The sequence below is a fragment of the Trematomus bernacchii genome, unplaced genomic scaffold (assembly GCF_902827165.1).
Source record: "Trematomus bernacchii unplaced genomic scaffold, fTreBer1.1, whole genome shotgun sequence".
Classification (NCBI taxonomy): domain Eukaryota; kingdom Metazoa; phylum Chordata; class Actinopteri; order Perciformes; family Nototheniidae; genus Trematomus; species Trematomus bernacchii.
Window position 1 is genome coordinate 4,936,633 of NW_022987803.1, and position 20,043 is coordinate 4,956,675.

General features: G+C 41.8%; 1 protein-coding gene across 1 annotated transcript; it reads right to left on the reverse strand.

Annotated features, from left to right (window-relative positions):
- Positions 1 to 10,808: 10,808 nt before the first annotated feature.
- On the reverse strand, positions 10,809 to 18,841 carry LOC117498473 (uncharacterized protein C14orf132-like). The gene is made up of 2 exons (XM_034150597.1): positions 18,815 to 18,841; positions 10,809 to 11,042 (listed from the first exon to the last, which is right to left on the reverse strand). Exons 1-2 carry the CDS (start codon positions 18,839 to 18,841, stop codon positions 10,809 to 10,811), a joined length of 261 nt encoding a protein of 86 aa, XP_034006488.1.
- Between the last annotated feature and the right edge of the window lie 1,202 nt (positions 18,842 to 20,043).

Here is a 20,043-nt window from a genome sequence, read left to right on the forward strand (position 1 = left end):
CCGCCGATCTGCCGGCCCCTGTCAGTTTTGGCCTGATTAACGCAAGATCGCTAACAAACAAGACTTTTGTCCTAAAGGATTTCTTCACTTCTAAGGGCTTGGACTTCCTCTTCGTGACTGAGACATGGCTCAGTATTGGTGAGTCCAGCGCGTTTACCGAACTTGTACCGCAGCATTGCTGCTATTTTAACTCTCCGCGGACGTCAGGCCGAGGTGGAGGTATAGCAACTGTTTTTAAGAGTGACTATAAATGCCAGCAGCTGTCACTGTCATTCTCACCTGGCAGCTTTGAACTGAGCGTGTTCGAGCTTGGTCGCTCTCTGATACCCCTTTCACACCAACGCAACTCCGGTTCAAGCTCCGTGCTAGAGCTTTTCAGGTTCGGAACCGGTACTTCGGTTTAGCTCCGGCTCTTTTCACACCGCTCAGAGACCGACTGGTGCTGCCGCTGCTGCGTCATGACGTCACAGTTTACGTCGCTGATTTTCCCCAACGGAGCTCACCTCACAACAACAACGGGCCGGGGACTGCGTTGCTTTTAATCATACGAAGCCAGATTAAATTAAATAACGACTTCTCCAACCTTATACTTTTCTCCAGAGTGCCGTGGTTCATTGTTTATTAATGTGTTTCAGCGGCATTTACCGACCGCTGCAGTGCTGACTGCTCTTCAACGGGAGTGTATTCTCCCGTTAGCTCCGGGTTAGCTCACACGGCTCTAAAGTATTCACTGTCTGACTGTCACACAAGCAGCTGATACATATCCCCAGTTCCCCTTAAGTGAATGTGTGTCAGTCTGAATTGACGCTGTTTGGTGTCAGTCTGAATTGACGCTGTTTGGCATCACAACGCTGTTATGAAAGTTTCTCTGGTATAACATGGGTGATGTTAGCATAGCAACCGAAGCTAAACTGACTACTTGCTAAGCCGTTTTATACAGGCACTTTTTACCGGCGTATTTTTCATTATGATTCTACTTGTGATAGTCGGACATGACAACCTGTGCAGCCCATGTATTGATTCCATCCGATAGCTGCTATAATAACAAACAAAACGTCTGCCTGCTCTCCACAATGATCAATAACAGCGAACGGATGGTCAAAGTAAGGTACAAATAAACAGAATCACACGAAGCCTGGTTAGTGTTGCCTGACTTTATAAAGCGTGTTTTTTTTTTACAAGTGTGTGGTTGCGTTCTAGTCACTTTGCTCAGCACTACTGCTGGTTACAACTTTTATTTGCCGTACTCGCCTTAACTGTTAGCTCAGGTTAATCTCGCCCCCCTCCGACGTAAGCGGTTCTTGCTTCTACACGGACAACTTTTTGGTGCTCGAAACGAACCGGATTCGGGAGCTTAGAGGCTGCTCCGCTGCGGTGTGAACAGGAAAACCCGGTGCTTTTCAAGCACCAGCACCGAACCGGCCCCGAAACACCGTTGGTGTGAATGGGGTAATACAGTGCTGTGTGCTGTGGTCTATAGACCTCCCAAATACAATAAGAATGATTTCTCTGATTTCTTGGCTGAAATTATGCCAAAATATGATAGTGTTCTTATTGTTGGGGATTTTAATATTCATGTGTGTTGTCCCGATAAACTTATGGTAAAGGACTTTTTAAACAACATCGTTATGGGGAAATGCAAGTGTGCGTCAAATGGTTGGAAGATAAGGAGGAAGGACAATCAATACTGTATATAGTAAATGTGAGATAAAGTGTGTCGCCAATGTAACTGGTTAAAACTCGAAGTGGCGATGAGGTCTTTAAATGTATGGAAAGGGTCTTAAAAAAGGTCTTAAAAGGTAGTGTTGATTTGTGTTGGTTTTCTCGTGTCCAGGAGGAAGTTAAAATAAGAGACAATGTAGTCTCGGAAAAGGTTCAAATTGGTACTTTAATTAAGTAACGTGGTTCTGAAACAAACAGAGCGATATAGGGACAACAGCTGTGGTGGGGAGGCGGCGGCGGTGAAGAAGAGACTGAGATCACGTTGTCCTCAGTCTGTGGGTGTTTCTCAATCGCGAGTAAAGCTGCTGCAGAGCCACTATTTTAAGCATACTACGTCATCGAGTGCCGCCGAAGTACTGTTCCAATCTCCAGCATACTTGGAAATCTACCGAGCCCGGCGTACTTCGTTTGGAGACATTTCGAGGCTGCACATGAGTAGACTCCGCGGTCTTAAAATCCCCACAATGCTTTGCGCACGGACCAATTTCCCCAAATCTGTGGCGGAAAATGTAAGGCGGGGCCTCTCATATGACGCACACCTGCACACTTGCTCGCCTGTTCCACTCTTCGTTTTCCGAATGCCAGAAAGGATTCTTGCCTCGCTTCTGAAGCAAGATGCTCGGCAGACATGTGCTACCAAGCAAGCGTACTCGAGATTGAGAAACACCCCCTATCTCATGCATGGCTCCTCCTCTCAATGGCGGCTGCGACGACGGGGGTCTGCCCTCCGCATACTTCTGTGTCCAATATCGCGTAAAACAGAGGATTTAGATGTTGTGTGTTCATTGTATAACTCCACACGCCTTTTCTCCGCATACACTCATTCATGACTTTTTATTTAATGCATTTTAACGGCTGTAATCATTGTTAACGTAAAACCAGAAGTGACGTCACCGTTGACAAACGGAGACGCCTTTCAATGCAGCTTTTCAAAATAAACTGTACATTCCATTAGCAACAACGTTAGCAACAAGCCAATGCTAACCGGAAATGTTTTCAGAATAAAACAGTTTTAAGCTTACTGTATGTTTAAACTAAATTACGTCATTAAACATTGATTTAAATTTTTTACAGTAGTACATTTGACTTCAGGATTCCTCCATATACCCTGAATGCTCGCCACAGCCAGGCACGAGCTGTGGTAGAGCGCACTATAGGGCTGCTAAAGGGCAGATGGCGCCGCCTCGATGCCACAGGAGGCAAACTGTCCTACAAGCCTGACAAGGTGTGCCGAATTGTGAGGGCGTGTGCTGTACTTCACAATTTGGCACTGCTGAACAATGTGCCGTTACCCCCTGAGGCTGCTTGTGCCCAAGAAGAGCCCGACCCCCTTCCCCAGGCATTTGCGCAAAACCCTGGTGCACTGCAACAGCGTCTGGATGTGATGCGTCTCTTGTAAAACAGAAAAAACAAGGTATGGAAACAACTTATTTATTAGCCAATTATTTTAAAGAAGTGCTTATGTCAGCCAACACATTACGAAGTTGTCCCAGCTCTCTTGCAACCTCGTGTATAGCAGAAATGTTTTCCCTCTGCATCTGCAGGACTGCCTCCGTGAGGACACGGCCGCTGCTGGAGGGCTGCGCAGGAGGTGTAGTGGAGACGCCGGGGCTCGACGCAGGAGCTGCAGTGGAGACGCCGGGGCTCGACGCACAAGGTGCAGTGGAGACGCCGGGGCTCGACGCACAAGCTGCAGTGGAGACGCCGGCGCTCGACGCACAAGGTGCAGTGGAGACGCCGGGGCTCGACGCACGATTTGCAGTGGAGACGCCGGGGCTCGACGCACGAGGTGCAGTGGAGACACCGGGGCTCGACGCACGATTTGCAGTGGAGACGCCGGGGCTCGACGCACGAGGTTCCTCGGTAGATGGTTCCCCTACCCCGCTGGAACAAGCAGCATCTAAATGAAAAGGATTTTGTTAATAAAGTTAGGATTTGTTTTTCTAAATAGACTTATTGTTTTCTTTACATACCAGCAGATATAACACAACTTGAATGCATTTGGTTTATTCTCATTTCAAACACATATAAATGTGGTTACCTGGTTAATCCGGTGCACCCTGAACATCGGTGTCCCCCTCTGCCTCCGTCACCACTCCACTCAGGAGGGATTCACCGATTATACCGGCCAGCGTTTCATCCATGGGGGTGAGCTCCGGTGCCCCCTTTCCCCCTCCCGTGGCACACACACTCTGCCTGTGTGAGGCAAGGCGTTTCTTGGCCTCCACTTTTACATCTGACCACTTCTTTTTTATTTCAGCGACAGTGCGACCCTGTGCTGATGCAGAGTTGACAGCATCTGCCACATGCTGCCACTCTGTTGCCTTTTTGGCATTTGTTACGCCAATACTGTGCCCACCAAACAAAATGTTTTGCCTTGACTCTACTTCTCCGACAAGGATTTCAACTTCACCATTTGTGAAGTTTCTTTTCTTGCCATGCTCGTTTTACCTGAAATCGGTTTGATGAATATTCATTATGGGCGTCTCAATGACTATTTATAGGCAAATATGGGCGTTACGTGAAGCCCGCAAAAGCTGCGCCGCATTTCGAGTTGATTGTGATTTATAAAAGGGAAACCGGCGTAGGATGTGCCGTACGCAAGTCCTGCGCCGGTACGCAGTCTTTTATGAATCGGAAAATGTCTGTGCGTATTTATTTGCTTTGTCCTACGTAAGCAACCTTCCCACGTCAATCCTATGCAAGGCTTTATAAATGAGGCCCCTGGTCTGATTGAAACAAATTAGAAAGTGTGTTCATGGAAACTTAGAACTTTAAAAACTGGATTAAATATCCCAGAGGTCACTGTCAATAAAAGGGAATCCATGTTCTTAAGTGTTGGACTCACTCTTAGTTTTGATTTTCTACATTCAAATACCTTTTCAGCTAAACATTTTTGGCAAGAGCCATTCGATTTGATTGCATTACCTTAAATTCTCTACAAATATTAAAGGCGTTGGGTTCTTATTTACCTCAACTGCAGAGAGAACCAGCCCGTTATCTGAAGTAGCATGCACTAGAAAGGCCTTTTTTACACAGCACCTACATGTATGTTTTATTATATTTAATATAAAGCTTCACTGTTTCCTTTCCCCATTTCAATGGATATGAATTCAAACAAAACACTTGTTGTTTATTTTAGTTGACTGTTGTCAAAGTTTATTGGGTTTTGATCTAGACCTGGGTCAATGTGGTCTAGATGTGAACAAGCAGTACAATTAAAATAAATGTTTTGCATTTTCACAACGAGTTATCTAATGTTCTATGTACATCTGTGGAGTGATGAGGCCCGAGCCTAGACGCCAAATTCCAACTATATGCTGCTTCTAAAAAAACATATCAAGAAACACGTGAGTTGTCTGACTGGAATGGTTTCTAAAGTAAGTGAAGGCTTCTCCTTAAATGTCTAACATGCTTTCAAAACAGTTAGACATGTCACAAAATGTTGCCTCGTTCACCAATGCAAGGAAAGCTTGCCTTGAATCTCTCCTTAACTAGATTGAGAATATGAAGCAAAGACTAAAAATAGCTTCTACTGCAGGTTTTGTTATACCAGCCTCTAGAGATATGTATATTTCAGACAGCTGACAGAACAAGAACGTATTGTTGAAGTGTCTGTTTGCTGCATGACTGGTAAATAAACTATAATTGGTGTTATCCAAGGTACAGTGAGTGTGTGATAGGATGGACCCTTTATCCACACAATCAGAATGAAACAGTAGTGACAGGGGAAACAGCAGTGTTGGAAGAAGTACTAAGATCATTTACTTGAGTAAAAGTAATACATTATTGTTAAAATACATAATTACAAGAAAAAGTCCTGCATTTAAAATCTTACTAAATTAAAACTACAAAAGTATTATCAGCAAAGTGTTCCTAAAGTATAAAAAGTAAAAGTAATCATTGTAAAGAAAAATTACCTTTATAATAATAATTATTATTTATGTATTTTAGCACTTTTCAGAATGCTCAAAGCGCTTTACATTACATATAATACATCAGACATGTAACAGTGAATATAGTGGACAATACCCACAGGAGCAATTTACAGTGAATTTAGGCAATCTTTTTTGCAAAATTTAGACTGCGGGACAAAACCAGACCACCTGGAGGAAACCCATACGCGAAGACTATAATGAACTTGGGGGTAAAAGGGGTGGGTTGGGGAGTATGGAGGTCGAAGATTGTAATGGATGGGAGGACGGTACGCTGCAGATTTTACCCACTGTTCGTATTATACACAAGCTGTAGCTGCTCAAGTCGTTTGGTGGCCCTCATTTGGGTTGTGTGCAAATTGGGCAACCTTTTTTCTGTTCCTTTCCTACGATATTGAGAAGACTCAAACCCAGTTGGTGAAAGGGGTCGTCCTGCAGGTATTTCCGGGGATTTAATGGATGGGAGGACGGTACGCTGAAGATTTGACCCACTGTTCCTCTTGTAAGCGAGCTGTAGCTGCTCGAGTCTCAACTGGTCTTTAGCAGACTTCATTTTCGGTGTTTGGAAATTGGGCAACCTTTCTTCTGTTCCTTTCCTACGATATTGGGAAGACTCTACCCCAGTTGGGAGAAAGGATCGTCCTGCAGGTGTTTCCGGGGTTTTAATGGATGGGAGGACGGTACCCAGCAGATTTGACCCACTGTTCGTCTTGTAAGCAAACTGTAGCTGCTCGAGTCTCAACTGGTCTTTGGTGGCCCTCATTTGAGCCGTATAGAAATTGGGCAACCTTCTTTCTATTCCTTTCGTACAATATTGGGAAGACTCTACCCCAGTTGGTGAAAGGGATCGTCCTACAGGTATTTCCGCAGTTTTAATGGATGGGAGGAGGGTACGCTGCAGATTTGACCCACTGTTCGTCTTGTAAGCGAGCTGTAGCTGCTCAAGTCTCAACTGGTCTTTGGCGGCCTGCATTTTGGGTGTTTGGAAATTGGGCAACCTTTCTTCTGTTCCTTTCCTACAATATTGGGAATAATCTACCCCAGTTGGGGGAAGGGATCGTCCTGCAGGTATTTCCGGGGTTTTAATGGATGGGTGGACGGTACGCAGCAGATTTGATCCACTATTCGTCTTATAAGCGAGCTGTAGCTGCTCGAGTCTCAACTGCGCATTGTCGGCCTGTGTTTGTGATTTTTGTGATCTGAGGAACCTTTCTTCTGTTTCGTTCGTATTATATTCAGAAGACTCTACCCTACTTGGGGGAAGACATTGTCCTGCAGGTACTTCCGTTTTTTGGGTGGATGGGAGGACGGTACGCTGCATATTCACCCCACTGTTCATCTTGTATGCGTGCTGTAGCTCCTCGAGTCTCAACTTCCCTTTCAAGGCCCGGATTTGCTGTGTGTGGTATTTGGGAAATCTTTCTTCTGTTACTTTTGAATGATATGTGTCTCGTCCTGCAGATGTTGCTTTGGATACGAGGCTGATGTCCTGCAGACATACACTCATGATATCTTTGAACGGGATCTGCAACTTGATAAAAGCATTCAAATAATGCCCACTTGTTTGCATTCAACCCCACCAGTTGCTTAGTTACTGTTGCTAGACAACTAAAGCTATATCATTGATAACTGACTTTAACCTGTTAAGCCCGGGAGCCCCCGGGGGCATACCAAATCATGGCATCACATCACCCCAGTCCTCAAAGACTTTCACTGGCTTCCTGTCTCCCACCGCAACGCGAAGCAAAGCGAAGCAACGCTCCCACAATGCAGTTCGGCAAAGCGTGACGTCACCCCATTCAAAGTGAATGGGCAGAAGCGTTGAAGCTTCAACGCACGCCGCCGTGTGGACGGGCCGTAAGCCCCCTCTCCCCCTTTCTCAATCAACTTCCTCTTGACTGCCTTTTCTGTTTACTTTATTTGTTTTGCCTGTCATTGTTTGTCTACCCTCCCTCATACTGTAAAGCATCTTTGAGTTGTAGAAAAGCGCTATATAAATATAATGTATTATTATTATTAACATTATTATTATATAAGTATTTTTACAACTTATATTTAGAAATACTCCGTTTTAATTATTGATGCATAATGTGTGTTCATCCATTCAATGTGGCATCTGCTATAATGGGGTTAATGTATGATATTACTTAAAGGAAACCTATCATGCTATATTTAAATGATATATTGTAGGGCCATACCTATATAAGGTATATTTATACGTTTCTGTTTTCAAAATACCAAACAGATCATGCATTTTAGCCATACCTCATTTCGCTCTATGTGCTGTTTGCTGTCTACGGGTCTGATTCTGCTGACCACGCCCCCCTGCAGGAGAGGGGAGACGTGCTCTGATCAGCTGCTGGGCTGTCAGAAGAGGGGGAGAAAAAGAGATTTCTGTCCTCGTGTTTTATTATATAGAGTTGTTATTCATTTGTTTTAAAGCTCAATAAATAACAAAGAAGACCTTTGACCGGCACTTTTCTAATTTTGTCCGGAAGATTTAAACTTTAACGGACATCTTGACCGGCGAAACAAACTGAAACTGAAACTCTGCTCGCTTCAAAAGTTGCTCAACTTTTGAAGCTTCGACGGAAGCGTCAGCCAATCAAATAATATGCCAGTACAAGCTCCAACCAATCAAACCGCGTGCTTGTGTGTCCGGGGCGGGAGATTCATGTGATTGGTTGTTGGTCGAGTTTCAGACACGCCCGCCGGCAAGCTTCAACGCACGCTGCCGTGTGGACGCTGCGTTAGTAGCTACAGGTGCGAAAGCTCTCTCCAGAGCTGCTGGAAGCCGAATCTCGGGGACCGGAGAAAGTGGAGCAATATTCTCGCCACGCCAAGCAACAGCCTAGAACAACCTCAACCTATACAAGTAACCAGGTAAGCCATTCTACTGATGCTGGACAGTTTTTCAGTGGGTGCACAATAAACGGCAACATACAAATTTATGTAAATAAATAGCCAAATAATCGATCAACGCTCTCGGTCTACAAAACTTGCCTTACCTGGGTTAAAGCTCTGCCATGACAGATGTTTTAGAGGGACTAAACAGAGACATAACCTCACATTAGAAGGACCTTGAGGTGGCCACTTGTGATATTCTACAACATCCTGGATGTCTCTGCTTACAATGCCTTTGCACTTTGGATGGCAATAAACCCAGAATGGAACCAAAAGAAGCTCCAAAGAAGACGCATTTTTCTGGAGGAGCTTGGCAAGGCACTGGTGACACCTCACATGCAGCGAAGACAACACATGCCCAGGAACCCAGCCTCTGTTGCTATATTGAGGAAGATGGTGGCAACTCCTGCTGCTAAACCTGCACGGCCAACACAACCACAACCTGTGTGTGTGTGTGTGTGTGTGTGTGTGTGTGTGTGTGTGTGTGTGTGTGTGTGTGTGTGTGTGTGTGTGTGTGTGTGTGTGTGTGTGTGTGTGTGTGTGTGTTTTCCAGTGTTAGGAGATGTGGTGAAAACAATTTCTGAACTAATACATATTTTACTGTTCTAGATTGCACCCTGTGCCGGCAAAAGGAAGCGCTGTGAGGTCTGTGGACCCTCAAAGGACTCCAAGACACAGACTACATGCAGCAACTGCAACAAGTACATCTGTGCTATACACACAAAGAAGTTCTGTACATCATGTGTTTCCTAAACGGACTTGCCCATTGACTCACATGATGTTCTGCAGCGTCACTTCATCAATATATTTTTCGGATATACTGTATTTTATGAATAGTGACTGTTAATTGTTTTTATTTGCTTTGTGTTTATATCTGTTCTATGTCATTTATATGGATGTTTCATCATCTCTATATATTTCACATCCAAATACTTTTGGATGTGTGGTTCTTGTGTTTCAATTGCTGTTAAATTGCTTTATTTCCTTCAGGGCTTTGATTATTATATGACAGATTAAAAATAATAAACATTAATGAAAACATTTTTCATTTACATTTGTCCTAGAAAAGCATGAGCAAAATGTAAACCTCGTTTTTATCACAGTGTATTTTTTTTTAACATAAATTACATTTTTATCACAAAAAACGATGGACACTTCCATTGTTAAATTTGATCTAGCAAAGAGTATTTTCAAAAACTAATCATATATTTCATTTATATTGTTGGGGAATGAGTTAAAGACAATATATATAAGGAATTGTGCATGTTGAATTTAGTTCTGTATTTTCATTAAACCCTGAAATATGTCCCGGGTCAATTTGACCCGAACATTACCAAAGGGTGCGAAATGTGAACATAACACCAGGGTTAAAAACGAAAGGTGACCGTGCCTTTCAGGTGATGCTCCAACACTGTGGAACTCTCTCCCTATAGTCATCCGCTCTGCAGTCTCTGTAGAAGCTTTTAAAAAACTACTGAAGACCTATCTTTTTACATTGGCTTTTATTTCTATTTGAAATGTGTGTGATGTGTTCTGTTATTATGTGTGTTCCTTTCAGGACTCCACGTGGTCTCTGTTTTGTTTTTATGTTGACCTTACATTTCTGCCTCATGTGGCTATTGTATTCATGTTTCTGTGGTCTTCATTTTAACTTTTGTTCTTACTTGTGAAGCACTTTGTGAATTATATTTCTGTGAAAGGTGCTATAATAAATAAACGTATTATTATTATTATTATAAAACATTTTTACAGACATTGTTAACAGTAAAAACACTCAATAATTACACAGGACTTCAAAGAGGGCTTTCCAAGTTAAAACATTTGTCCTCAAAACCGTTTATCAATAAAAATTGTTTCCAATGAAAAAGGGAAAAAAATCAATCACAACCTGTCTCTGCTAGTCTTCTGCTGGGCACTGTGCCAAAGTCTTACACAGCCAGCACACACACACTCAGTAATATACACATTTACTTTGAAGCACATAAACTTAACCAGGAAAGAAGACATTTGTACATTCTGTCTGCTATTACCACTTTTTTCCACTTTTCACAACGCTTCGCTGGCAGAAGTTCATTTATTTATGGCTCAAGTGCTTTGCAACTTCCGGTTAGTTTTGCTGATGTGTATTTTAGTGACTAAATGAAATTCCAATGTCTGAGTCATCCACTTGCAGATCGCCCCCAAAGCGCATCACAGCTCATGTCTAGTCATAAAATATATTCATACATACTGCCCAGAGTACTCATTTCAGAATGTGAACGCATACACTACACCCAGGACTACAATGTTCCCAATGGTGGCAGTGATGGCTATCCAGAGCCAAATGGCGTCCCTGGACATGGACTGGGGGGGTTCCTCAGGATGGCTTTCAGCTGCCATGGAGGCAGCGTGGACGCTGGAAGAAGAAGTGAACAGAGAGTGGTCCGTGCTGTAGTCATCATTAGGAGATGAGTCCATGAAGACCCCCGTCATCATTGGAATCTATGGGCCCAAAGAAAAAGAACAAGGCAGTTACAAACTCGACTGCGACTTTATAGAATATGATAAAGCTGCTTTTCAAATGTTCAGAAAGGTTTAAAAACGTTAACTCTGTCGAGCTCAGGCCCTAATAATAATAATAATCAGAGCAAAAACAATATGTCATAAGGTGTGCCTTGGAAATACTTGTTTACATAAATCGTGACCAAACCGTTTGAGAGCTACTGAGATCATTTAGACTAAGTTAACTATCTAAACACTCCTTTCCCTTACTGAGCCAGGAGCTTGTATTTTATATTTAACACAAACCGTTGACAATGACATTTTTATGTCTGGTGCTTTCCTAAGATTTAACTTGGCTACTGTAACAACTGCAAAAACTCTAATCCTGGCCAGCCTTTATCTTGAATATTCTGTCAAACCTGCTTGACATCTCCTCACAAGGAACAACGAAAGGTTGCCTATTTTACGGTAAAAGACACATTTAAAGTTCATTTATAGGGCCGTTAATCGTTTCTATTATTAATCTTAGTGTTCTATTAATATATAAGTGTTCTATTAATAGTTTTAGAATGTACCTTTTCCTTATAACTTGGTTTCTAAGATTGTTAAACACTATGTGTGTTTTGGATTATCTCACCTTGAAGGACTTCTAGTATTTGCAAAATAAATACAACAATAATCTCCTAACAGTCAAGTCTTTGCCCAAGTCTTTACGTTTGGTGTCTATTATGATGAAGTCCAAGCTCACGTGCATGTCCCTCAAAGAGTTTATGGTAATCAAAAATAGTCGGAATTTTCAATAATAAACTGTTTAGCCATAATCAAAGTCAAAGTTAACTTAATTGTCAATTCCTCCTGATACATACAGGGGATATCTAAATGCTGTTTCTCACCATCCCAAAGAATACAAATATACAAATTAGGGCTGGGCAACTTAACGTGTTATTATCGCGTTCATTAATAAACACCAACAGTTTTTTTAATTATTATTATTATTTTGAAAGTTCGTTGCTCACTGGCTCTGAATACACATGTGACAAACCATGGGTCCCAGGAGGGGCGCAATGAAAGCAGTATTGGCTTAGAATGGGCGTATCATGCGTTTTAACCAATGAGAGCATTTGGGGCGGGTCTAAGACTGCTGCAGCGCTCACATGAACCGAAACAGAAACGAAGTGGCGGGGACAGAAACGTGGAGAAAGGTACCGAACTCTGACATGGACATTTTACATCTCTTCAGATGTCGGAGTTGATAGAACCAGAGTTATTTGTAACCACTGCAAAGTTGAGTTTTCTTATCACTGGACTCCATGGCACAGTGTAGAGACTTGTGTTGTGTGTAGGTAAAGAGTGTCTTTGGAAGATGATTTCTGTCTGTGAAGTGCAGAGTGTGTCTGGACCGACTGAATACCTGAACCTCTCACCGCTCTGGACTGGACTGATTCACTTATGGGGCTTTCACACCAACGCGGTTCCCGTTCTAGCTCCGTGCTTGAGCTTTTCTGGTTCGGAACCGGTTTTTATTTTCAGCCCCCGTTTTGTTCATACCGCCCAGAGCCCGACTGGTGCTGCCGCTGCTGTGTCATGACGTCACCGTTTACGAAGCTGATTTTCTCCCCAACGGCGCTCACTACAACAACAATGGGGGACTGCGTCGGGTCGTCGATGATCGTGTTGCTTTTAATCATACGAAGCCAGATTAAATTAAATAACGACTTCTCCAACCTTATACTTTTCTCCAGAGTGCCGTGGTTCATTGTTTATTAATGTGTTTCAGCGGCATTTACCGACCGCTGCAGTGCTGGCTGCTCTTCAACGGGAGTTTATTCTCCCGTTAGCTCCGGGTTAGCTCACACGGCAGCGGCCGCTGTAAAGTATTCACTGACTGACTGCCACACAAGCAGCTGATACATATCCCCAATTCCCCATAAGTGAATGTGTGTCAGTCTGAATTGACGCTGTTTGGCATCACAACGCTGTTATGAAAGTTTCTCTGGTATAAAATGGGTGATGTTAGCATAGCAACCGAAGCTAAAGTGAATATCTTGACTACTTGTTGTTGCTATCCTATTGTGGCATAAGCCGTTTTCTACAGGCACATTTTACCGGCGTATTTTTCATTATGATTCTACTTGTGATAGTCGGACATGACAACCTGTGCAGCCCATGTATTGATTCCATCCGATAGCTGCTATAATAACAACCAAAACGTCTGCCTGCTCTCCACAATGATCAATAACAGCGAACGGATGGTCAAAGTAAGGTACAAATAAACAGAATCACACGAAGCCTGGTTAGTGTTGCCTGACTTTATAAAGTGTGTTTTTTTTTTACAAGTGTGTGGTTGCGTTCTAGTCACTTTGCTCAGCGCTACTGCTTGTTACAACTTTTATTTGCTGTACTCGCCTTTAACTGTTATCTCAGGTTAATCTCGCCCCCCTCCGACGTAAGCGTGGCGTATGCGGTTCTTGCTTCTAGACCGACAATTTCTTGGTGCTTGAAACGAACCGGATTCCGGAGCTTTTCAGGCTCTAGCTCCGAACCGGCCCTGGAACCGCGTTGGTGTGAAAGCCCCATTAGAGCCTGCTATGACCTCCAGAGTCTTCAAAGCCAAGCTGTGATGTCATTTGACAACTCGTAAGTGAGGATGTCATAAGTGATGTCAAATACACCCATCCACACACACATCCATCCACACACACATAAAAAACTCAGACACACACACAAACACACAGACACACACACTCACACACAGACACACACACGCACAGACACACACATCCACACACATCCACACACATGCACGCACACACAAATGCACATCCAAACACACACACACAAACACACATTCATGCACTCATACACACACACACAGACATAGACTCACAGAGACATACAGACACAAAACACTAGCACACTGTCACACACAAACAAAGACACACACAAACACACACGTACAGACAAACAGACACACACAAACACACAGACACACACACTCACACACAGACACACATGCACAGACACACACGTCCACACACATCCACACACATGCACGCACACACAAATGCACATCCAAACACACACACACAAACACACATTCATGCACTCATACACACACACACACAGACATAGACTCACAGAGACATACAGACACAAAAACACTAGCACACTGTCACACACAAACAAAGACACACACAAACACACACGTACAGACAAACAGACACACACATGCACGCACACACAAACACATCCAAACACACACTCACACAAACACTCACACACACATGCACACAGACATACAGATACACACACTCACTTCTGCACACTCTCACACATAAAAACATAGACACACACACACACACACACTCACACAAACTCACACACATGCACACACACACACACACACACACACACACACACACACACACACACACACACACACACACACACACACACACACACACACACACACACACACACACACACACACACAGTGGCGTTTTTATATGTACAAAAGTGGTGGGGCACAAAAAACTTAGATGTCTATATATAAGCTTCTGCAGTGACGTGCAGTGAGGTTCATGGCTGGTGAGGCCCTGGCACTGACTCTTCAGGTTTACAAATATTATATTTTGACCTAAACCAAAATATAATATTATTTTCAAAAGCTTTTTTTGTCTGATGCTTCGATTAATTTTAAACAGACAGTTCAACAAAAGGATACCCAAAAAATGTCATTTTATCATTTAAATATTGAATTGTTCTCTCTTAGTAAGATCCCATTTTCAATAAAATGGCGGTCTTACCTTGACTTGAAGATGAAGTCCATTTGCCTATCCTTCTGGACAAACATTTCTATTACTTTTTTGTAAAAGTCCTCCTTATGTTCTTGTAGTTTCAAAAGTCTATCATAAATCTAATCCATAGATTTATGATAAAAAAATTATATAAGTAGGGTAGACATGTGGATGTTATCCGGCTGATCAAAACGTGCATTTATCTAACAGGTACGTTTCCCACAGATCTTATTTCCAGCTATTTTCTAAAATCCTCTGGAGAAATCTCATTGCTTTTTTGTGCTTACTTCCTGGTTTTAGGACGCGCCCCTGCAGCTCTCTCGTCTCCTCTTCACACAGCACACTTTTCGCGGCACACGTACTTACAGCCAATCAGCTCTGAATGATTTGAGATGACGTATGGTGGGGATGGTAGCTCCATGCCCCTCTGGTCATTATTTTTTTGCCACACACATTTCATTACAAAATACTCTGAGCATGCGCAGTGTAGTTTTTACAGTCACCGTTCACTTCACAGCGAGAGGAAGGGGCATAATCAGGTTTTGTCCCACATGGCTCTAAACAGCTCAATAGGCACACACTGTGACTGTAGACACACTAATTAGAAGAACACAGACTAAAACAGCAATGTACAGACGAATCAGATGATTAAACATGATCTTAAAATATATTTTATATATTTTTTTATTTTATTTTTTGCATTTTTGTAATCATTATTTGTAATACTTTCTGCTGACACTAGGTGGGGCTGTGCCCCACCTGCCCCTAATGACCAGTCGCCACTGCACACACACACACACACACACACACACACTCTCGCTGCCGGGGGTCTGATGCATACGGACTCAGAGTGCTCTTTACAAGGCAGCTGTGGCCCAAGCTGAACACCTTGATGTTGCTTTGAACAACACACAATCAGTTTGAGGACAGTCAGGGGTTTTAAATGCTCCTCTGTGTGTCCCCTCCCCTGCAGGGCCACCCTATGAAGAAATGAAGCGCTGGTTTCTACAACAGAGTGAGAGCCTGCAGCTGTTTGTCCACTGAGGCTGAGTGCTCACTTCATGGTTTTATATTCTGAAAACAGAATGTTCTATGTCAGTCAGGGAGCACTTGGTTATCCAAAGGTTGTTCTATAAAACATAGTGTTATATTTCTACATGAATCAACTAATTGGTAAGTTTAAATACATGAGAGAAACACTTTTGTGGAACATAACATTTAGTGCCTCTTATCAGTGAGGATGTAGCTTTAACGAAAAGTAATACAAATAAAGGAAATACAATAAAATACATATCTTATGTAAGATTTTTAAACCGATCTGTGTTAAACATGCCATTTCTGTATTATTCCAATCCTTTTTAATAATTAAAAATGCCATATTTGTGAAGCTCTGCTGCAAACAGAGGTAGAGACGAGAGGCGAGGCAGCAGAGGTCAGCCCCCCCTCTGATTGAAACTTTACTGAGCGGGGGCCAAAAGCACGTGCCTGTTACTGTATGTTTATTTTAACCAAAAAAGCCAAGTGTTTGTAGACCCCTTCATTAAATGTCCCATCTTCAATATTCCAGGTAACTTATGTCATTCTGTATTAAGGCTGGATCACATCTGCCTTACTGAGAGGGGCTTTTCACTGACACTGTATCTTTCTCTAGAAAAATAGGTCACTGGTCTTTATTTACATATTAGGCTAAGACCATGCAATATACATTTTCATTTGTGTTTAATATGTATAAATAGTGTAACTGAAATCACCTATAAAAAGGGCATAACATACGTTACTTAGCTTTAGGCCTTACAAATAAATGCCTAACCAATAGGCTAGTCAATGTGCAACCTTCCAATTGAATGGTGAATTTAGTCTACCTCTATGGGGTTCACGCGACGTTATAGCCTGTTATAATATGTGATATGTATTAATATGTAATAATATTCAAATAATATTAAGCTAGCCTAGTTAGCTAGCTAAACGTTTTGTTAAACGGTTCTGCCGTTCGAAGAGTGAGCTGCTCTGAATCTCCAAACTGTATATTCCAACAACACTATGACTTGTGACTCTGGCTGATCTGCAGTATTACGACAAGTTTGACAAATGTTCCTGCTGGCTTATATCTGAGCCTGATCTGTATTTGAGGGCTTTTTTCAAATGACTAAAACGCTTTAATATCTGCATCTACTCGAAAGGCTGCTGCCTCCATTCTACTTATTGATACTCAAATACTTTGCTAGATGTTAAATCATTTTCTGCTTCCAACGGCAACTTTGAATAATAATGCAATAGATGGATTTCTAGGTTAAGAAAACCAACTAAAGTCAGTGGGACTCAGACTGAGAAAAGTTCAAGTCAAAACGTAAACGTTGAAAAGGTAAAATATTAGGTTTTCACTTGTTGGGAGTTGTATATAAAGATGAATGCAACAATCCATCAGCCATGTGTTCTGCTTCAGAGAGCCCCCTGGCTGAACACTTAATGTACAAAGATGTGTATAATGGCCGCCTGAAACATGAAAAAGCTTGTTCTCTGGTACAACTCAAAAAGACGGGCACAGTTCCAGCTCCAAGGCTTTTTGTGTCGTCTGTTCACTGAATGTGAGTAAGTCTGAGGTCAACCTATAGCGTCCTCCCAAAGTCCAACAACTAGGACAGATAATGTTCAGTAGAGATCAAATAAGCGTATCGTCACTCTCGGGTCTCCTCTGTCTCTGTGCTGCTTCATGTTTGTGTTGCTAGCTTGTAATAAATTACATTTATATAGTAATAATAATACATTTAATCAATATAGCGCTTTTCAGGACAGACAAAGACGCTTATATGAGCTTAAGTTAAGTATAGATTTGTTAAAACCCTTGATCACGGCAGTTACTTCACGTTGTAATCACATGATAGTACAGCTCAAGCACTCAAAACTCTCCTTCTCTTAGCGACTGTCGTAGTAGAGTTAAATACCTCACTATTTCAATTGGGACCAAATAGTACAATTGTAAAATTGTAATCACTTTAAGTATATTGACTGTGAAAAGTAAGTAAAAATGTACTGTGTTCTTGCAGAATCAGGAAATGATATCCCACAATCAGAGAGCGTCCTGGCGACTTCTGATCTGAAAAATGTGCCCGACTACAAAACGCTGCCTGGTAATTCCTGCAGAATGTTTTACTTAAAGGGGCCCTATTATTCTTGCAGCACATTCCTCTGGTAACAGTTAGGAATAATGAGAATTCACCTTATATAGACCCACCCCTTGTCTCACGTCCGGTTCAATAGCTTATGTCTTAGTTCTTCCTGTTTAGCACTAGCAGCATTGTGAACAATGAATCTTATTGCAGATCATTTACAGCTACACTGCAGTGATCGGATGGTTTTACAGCATTCGTTCTCTGTTAGTGACTGGCACAACGACATATGAAAACAGCCCAAAATATGATATATATGGAAATGTTTAAATAACTCTGAAGTGTCTTGTTGTGTATATGGCCCCTGCTATAGGAGCTACGTCCATTTCATAAGCAGTGACATACAAACAAACTGGAATAACGTGTAATGTAATCTGAAATGTTCAACACCATCTCAAAGTTCTTTTTTGTTTAAACTGTTACATTGTTTTATTGATACATGCAGATGTATTTTCCTATGTTTAGAATACACAGAAAAAGTTGTAATGGTAGATGTTACAGGGACTTTGCAATTTATTTTAACTACATGACATTGGAGTAAAACATATAAATATAATTCGCTTTGGTTTAACACGTAATAAAAACATACAAAAATACCATTATTCTAACATTTATTAATATTTGCCATCATCGCTACGTCACAGTTTTAAAATCACACCTAGGACATTAATAACATTTCAATAACGTGTCAAAAATAACTGTCAATTTTTCTGCCGAGTATCTTATAAAAATGTTATTTAATGCATATATTTTCAGCTCACTTTAATTAGACTGATAAAAATAAGTAGTAGAAGAGTGAGTGTTTTACCTGCGCTGCCATGAAGGACAGATCCATGGTGGCGGGGTCTTTGATGGCAGTTTCCGGCGTCTGGTCCTCCTGAAACGTTGTGGATAGTCGTCCTACGGCAGCTGGGAAGGACAGGATCCCCTGCTGAAGGAGACACAATGCATCATCTTCTACATGCCCAACATACAACATCAACGCTTCTCCAGGAAAACAGTCTGCCGAGAGATAGAGAGAAGGCAGGATGTAGCATTGTGATAGAGAGACAGAGACAGAGAGAGAGAGAGAGAGGAGAGAGAGAGAGAGAGAGAGAGAGAGAGAGAGAGAGAGAGAGAGAGAGAGAGAGAGAGAGAGAGAGAGAGAGAAGAGGGGGGGGATTATATTTTAATATTATTCTATATATATAATTATAGAGATCACACTCAGGTTAATTCAAATAGCTGTATTAGCTTAAAGGTCACCTATTATGCAAAATCCACTTTGTCATGTATTTTATACATTAATATGTTTCCCCTCTGTGTTATGAGATCCTGCAAATTTCAGGAAAAAAAGATTCTCTCAAAAAGTCCTGATCCATCTATATAGAAACCTGTCTGAAAATGAGCTGATCAGATTTTAGCCACTTTGTGATGTCACAATGTGTTTATGGGTTGTGCAACCATTAGCCAATACTCGCATGCATTTGAAGCTACAGATACAGAATCAGCACTTTTGGAAAAGGGCTGAAACAGAGGGGTTTATGGGATGCTAGAATGCCTTAATTATTGTGCAGGATAATGCCGATAGTCAATTCATACAATACATGAATAAGAAACTAATTATAGAAGACATGAGATGTGAGTCCTGGTGAAGCAGAATGGAATAGATTAATGCTAAAACCCGGGGAAAAAATGATAAATAACCTGGTGCATGTTGTAATGCACTGCAGCCCTCAATTGTTAATAACAAGTTTTTTTGACTATCTAAGAGAAAGGTTCACTTACAAATCTAAACAATCACTTCAAAATGTAACTTTATGAACACTTTATATCCCCACCTGTTGTCTTGTTGCCACTGGCTTTGCAAATACATACATACTGTTTATGTTTATTATGTATTTAATTTGCGATTCATTTGTAATGCCTTGTCTGCAAGCTGCTGACAAAAGAAGAATTTCTAAAAACAAAAGTCTTTGTTAAAATAGACCTTAATATAGGCATCTCTCCAATAACACGTACAACAAATGTTCTACTTCGAGGCGATGGAACTTTATG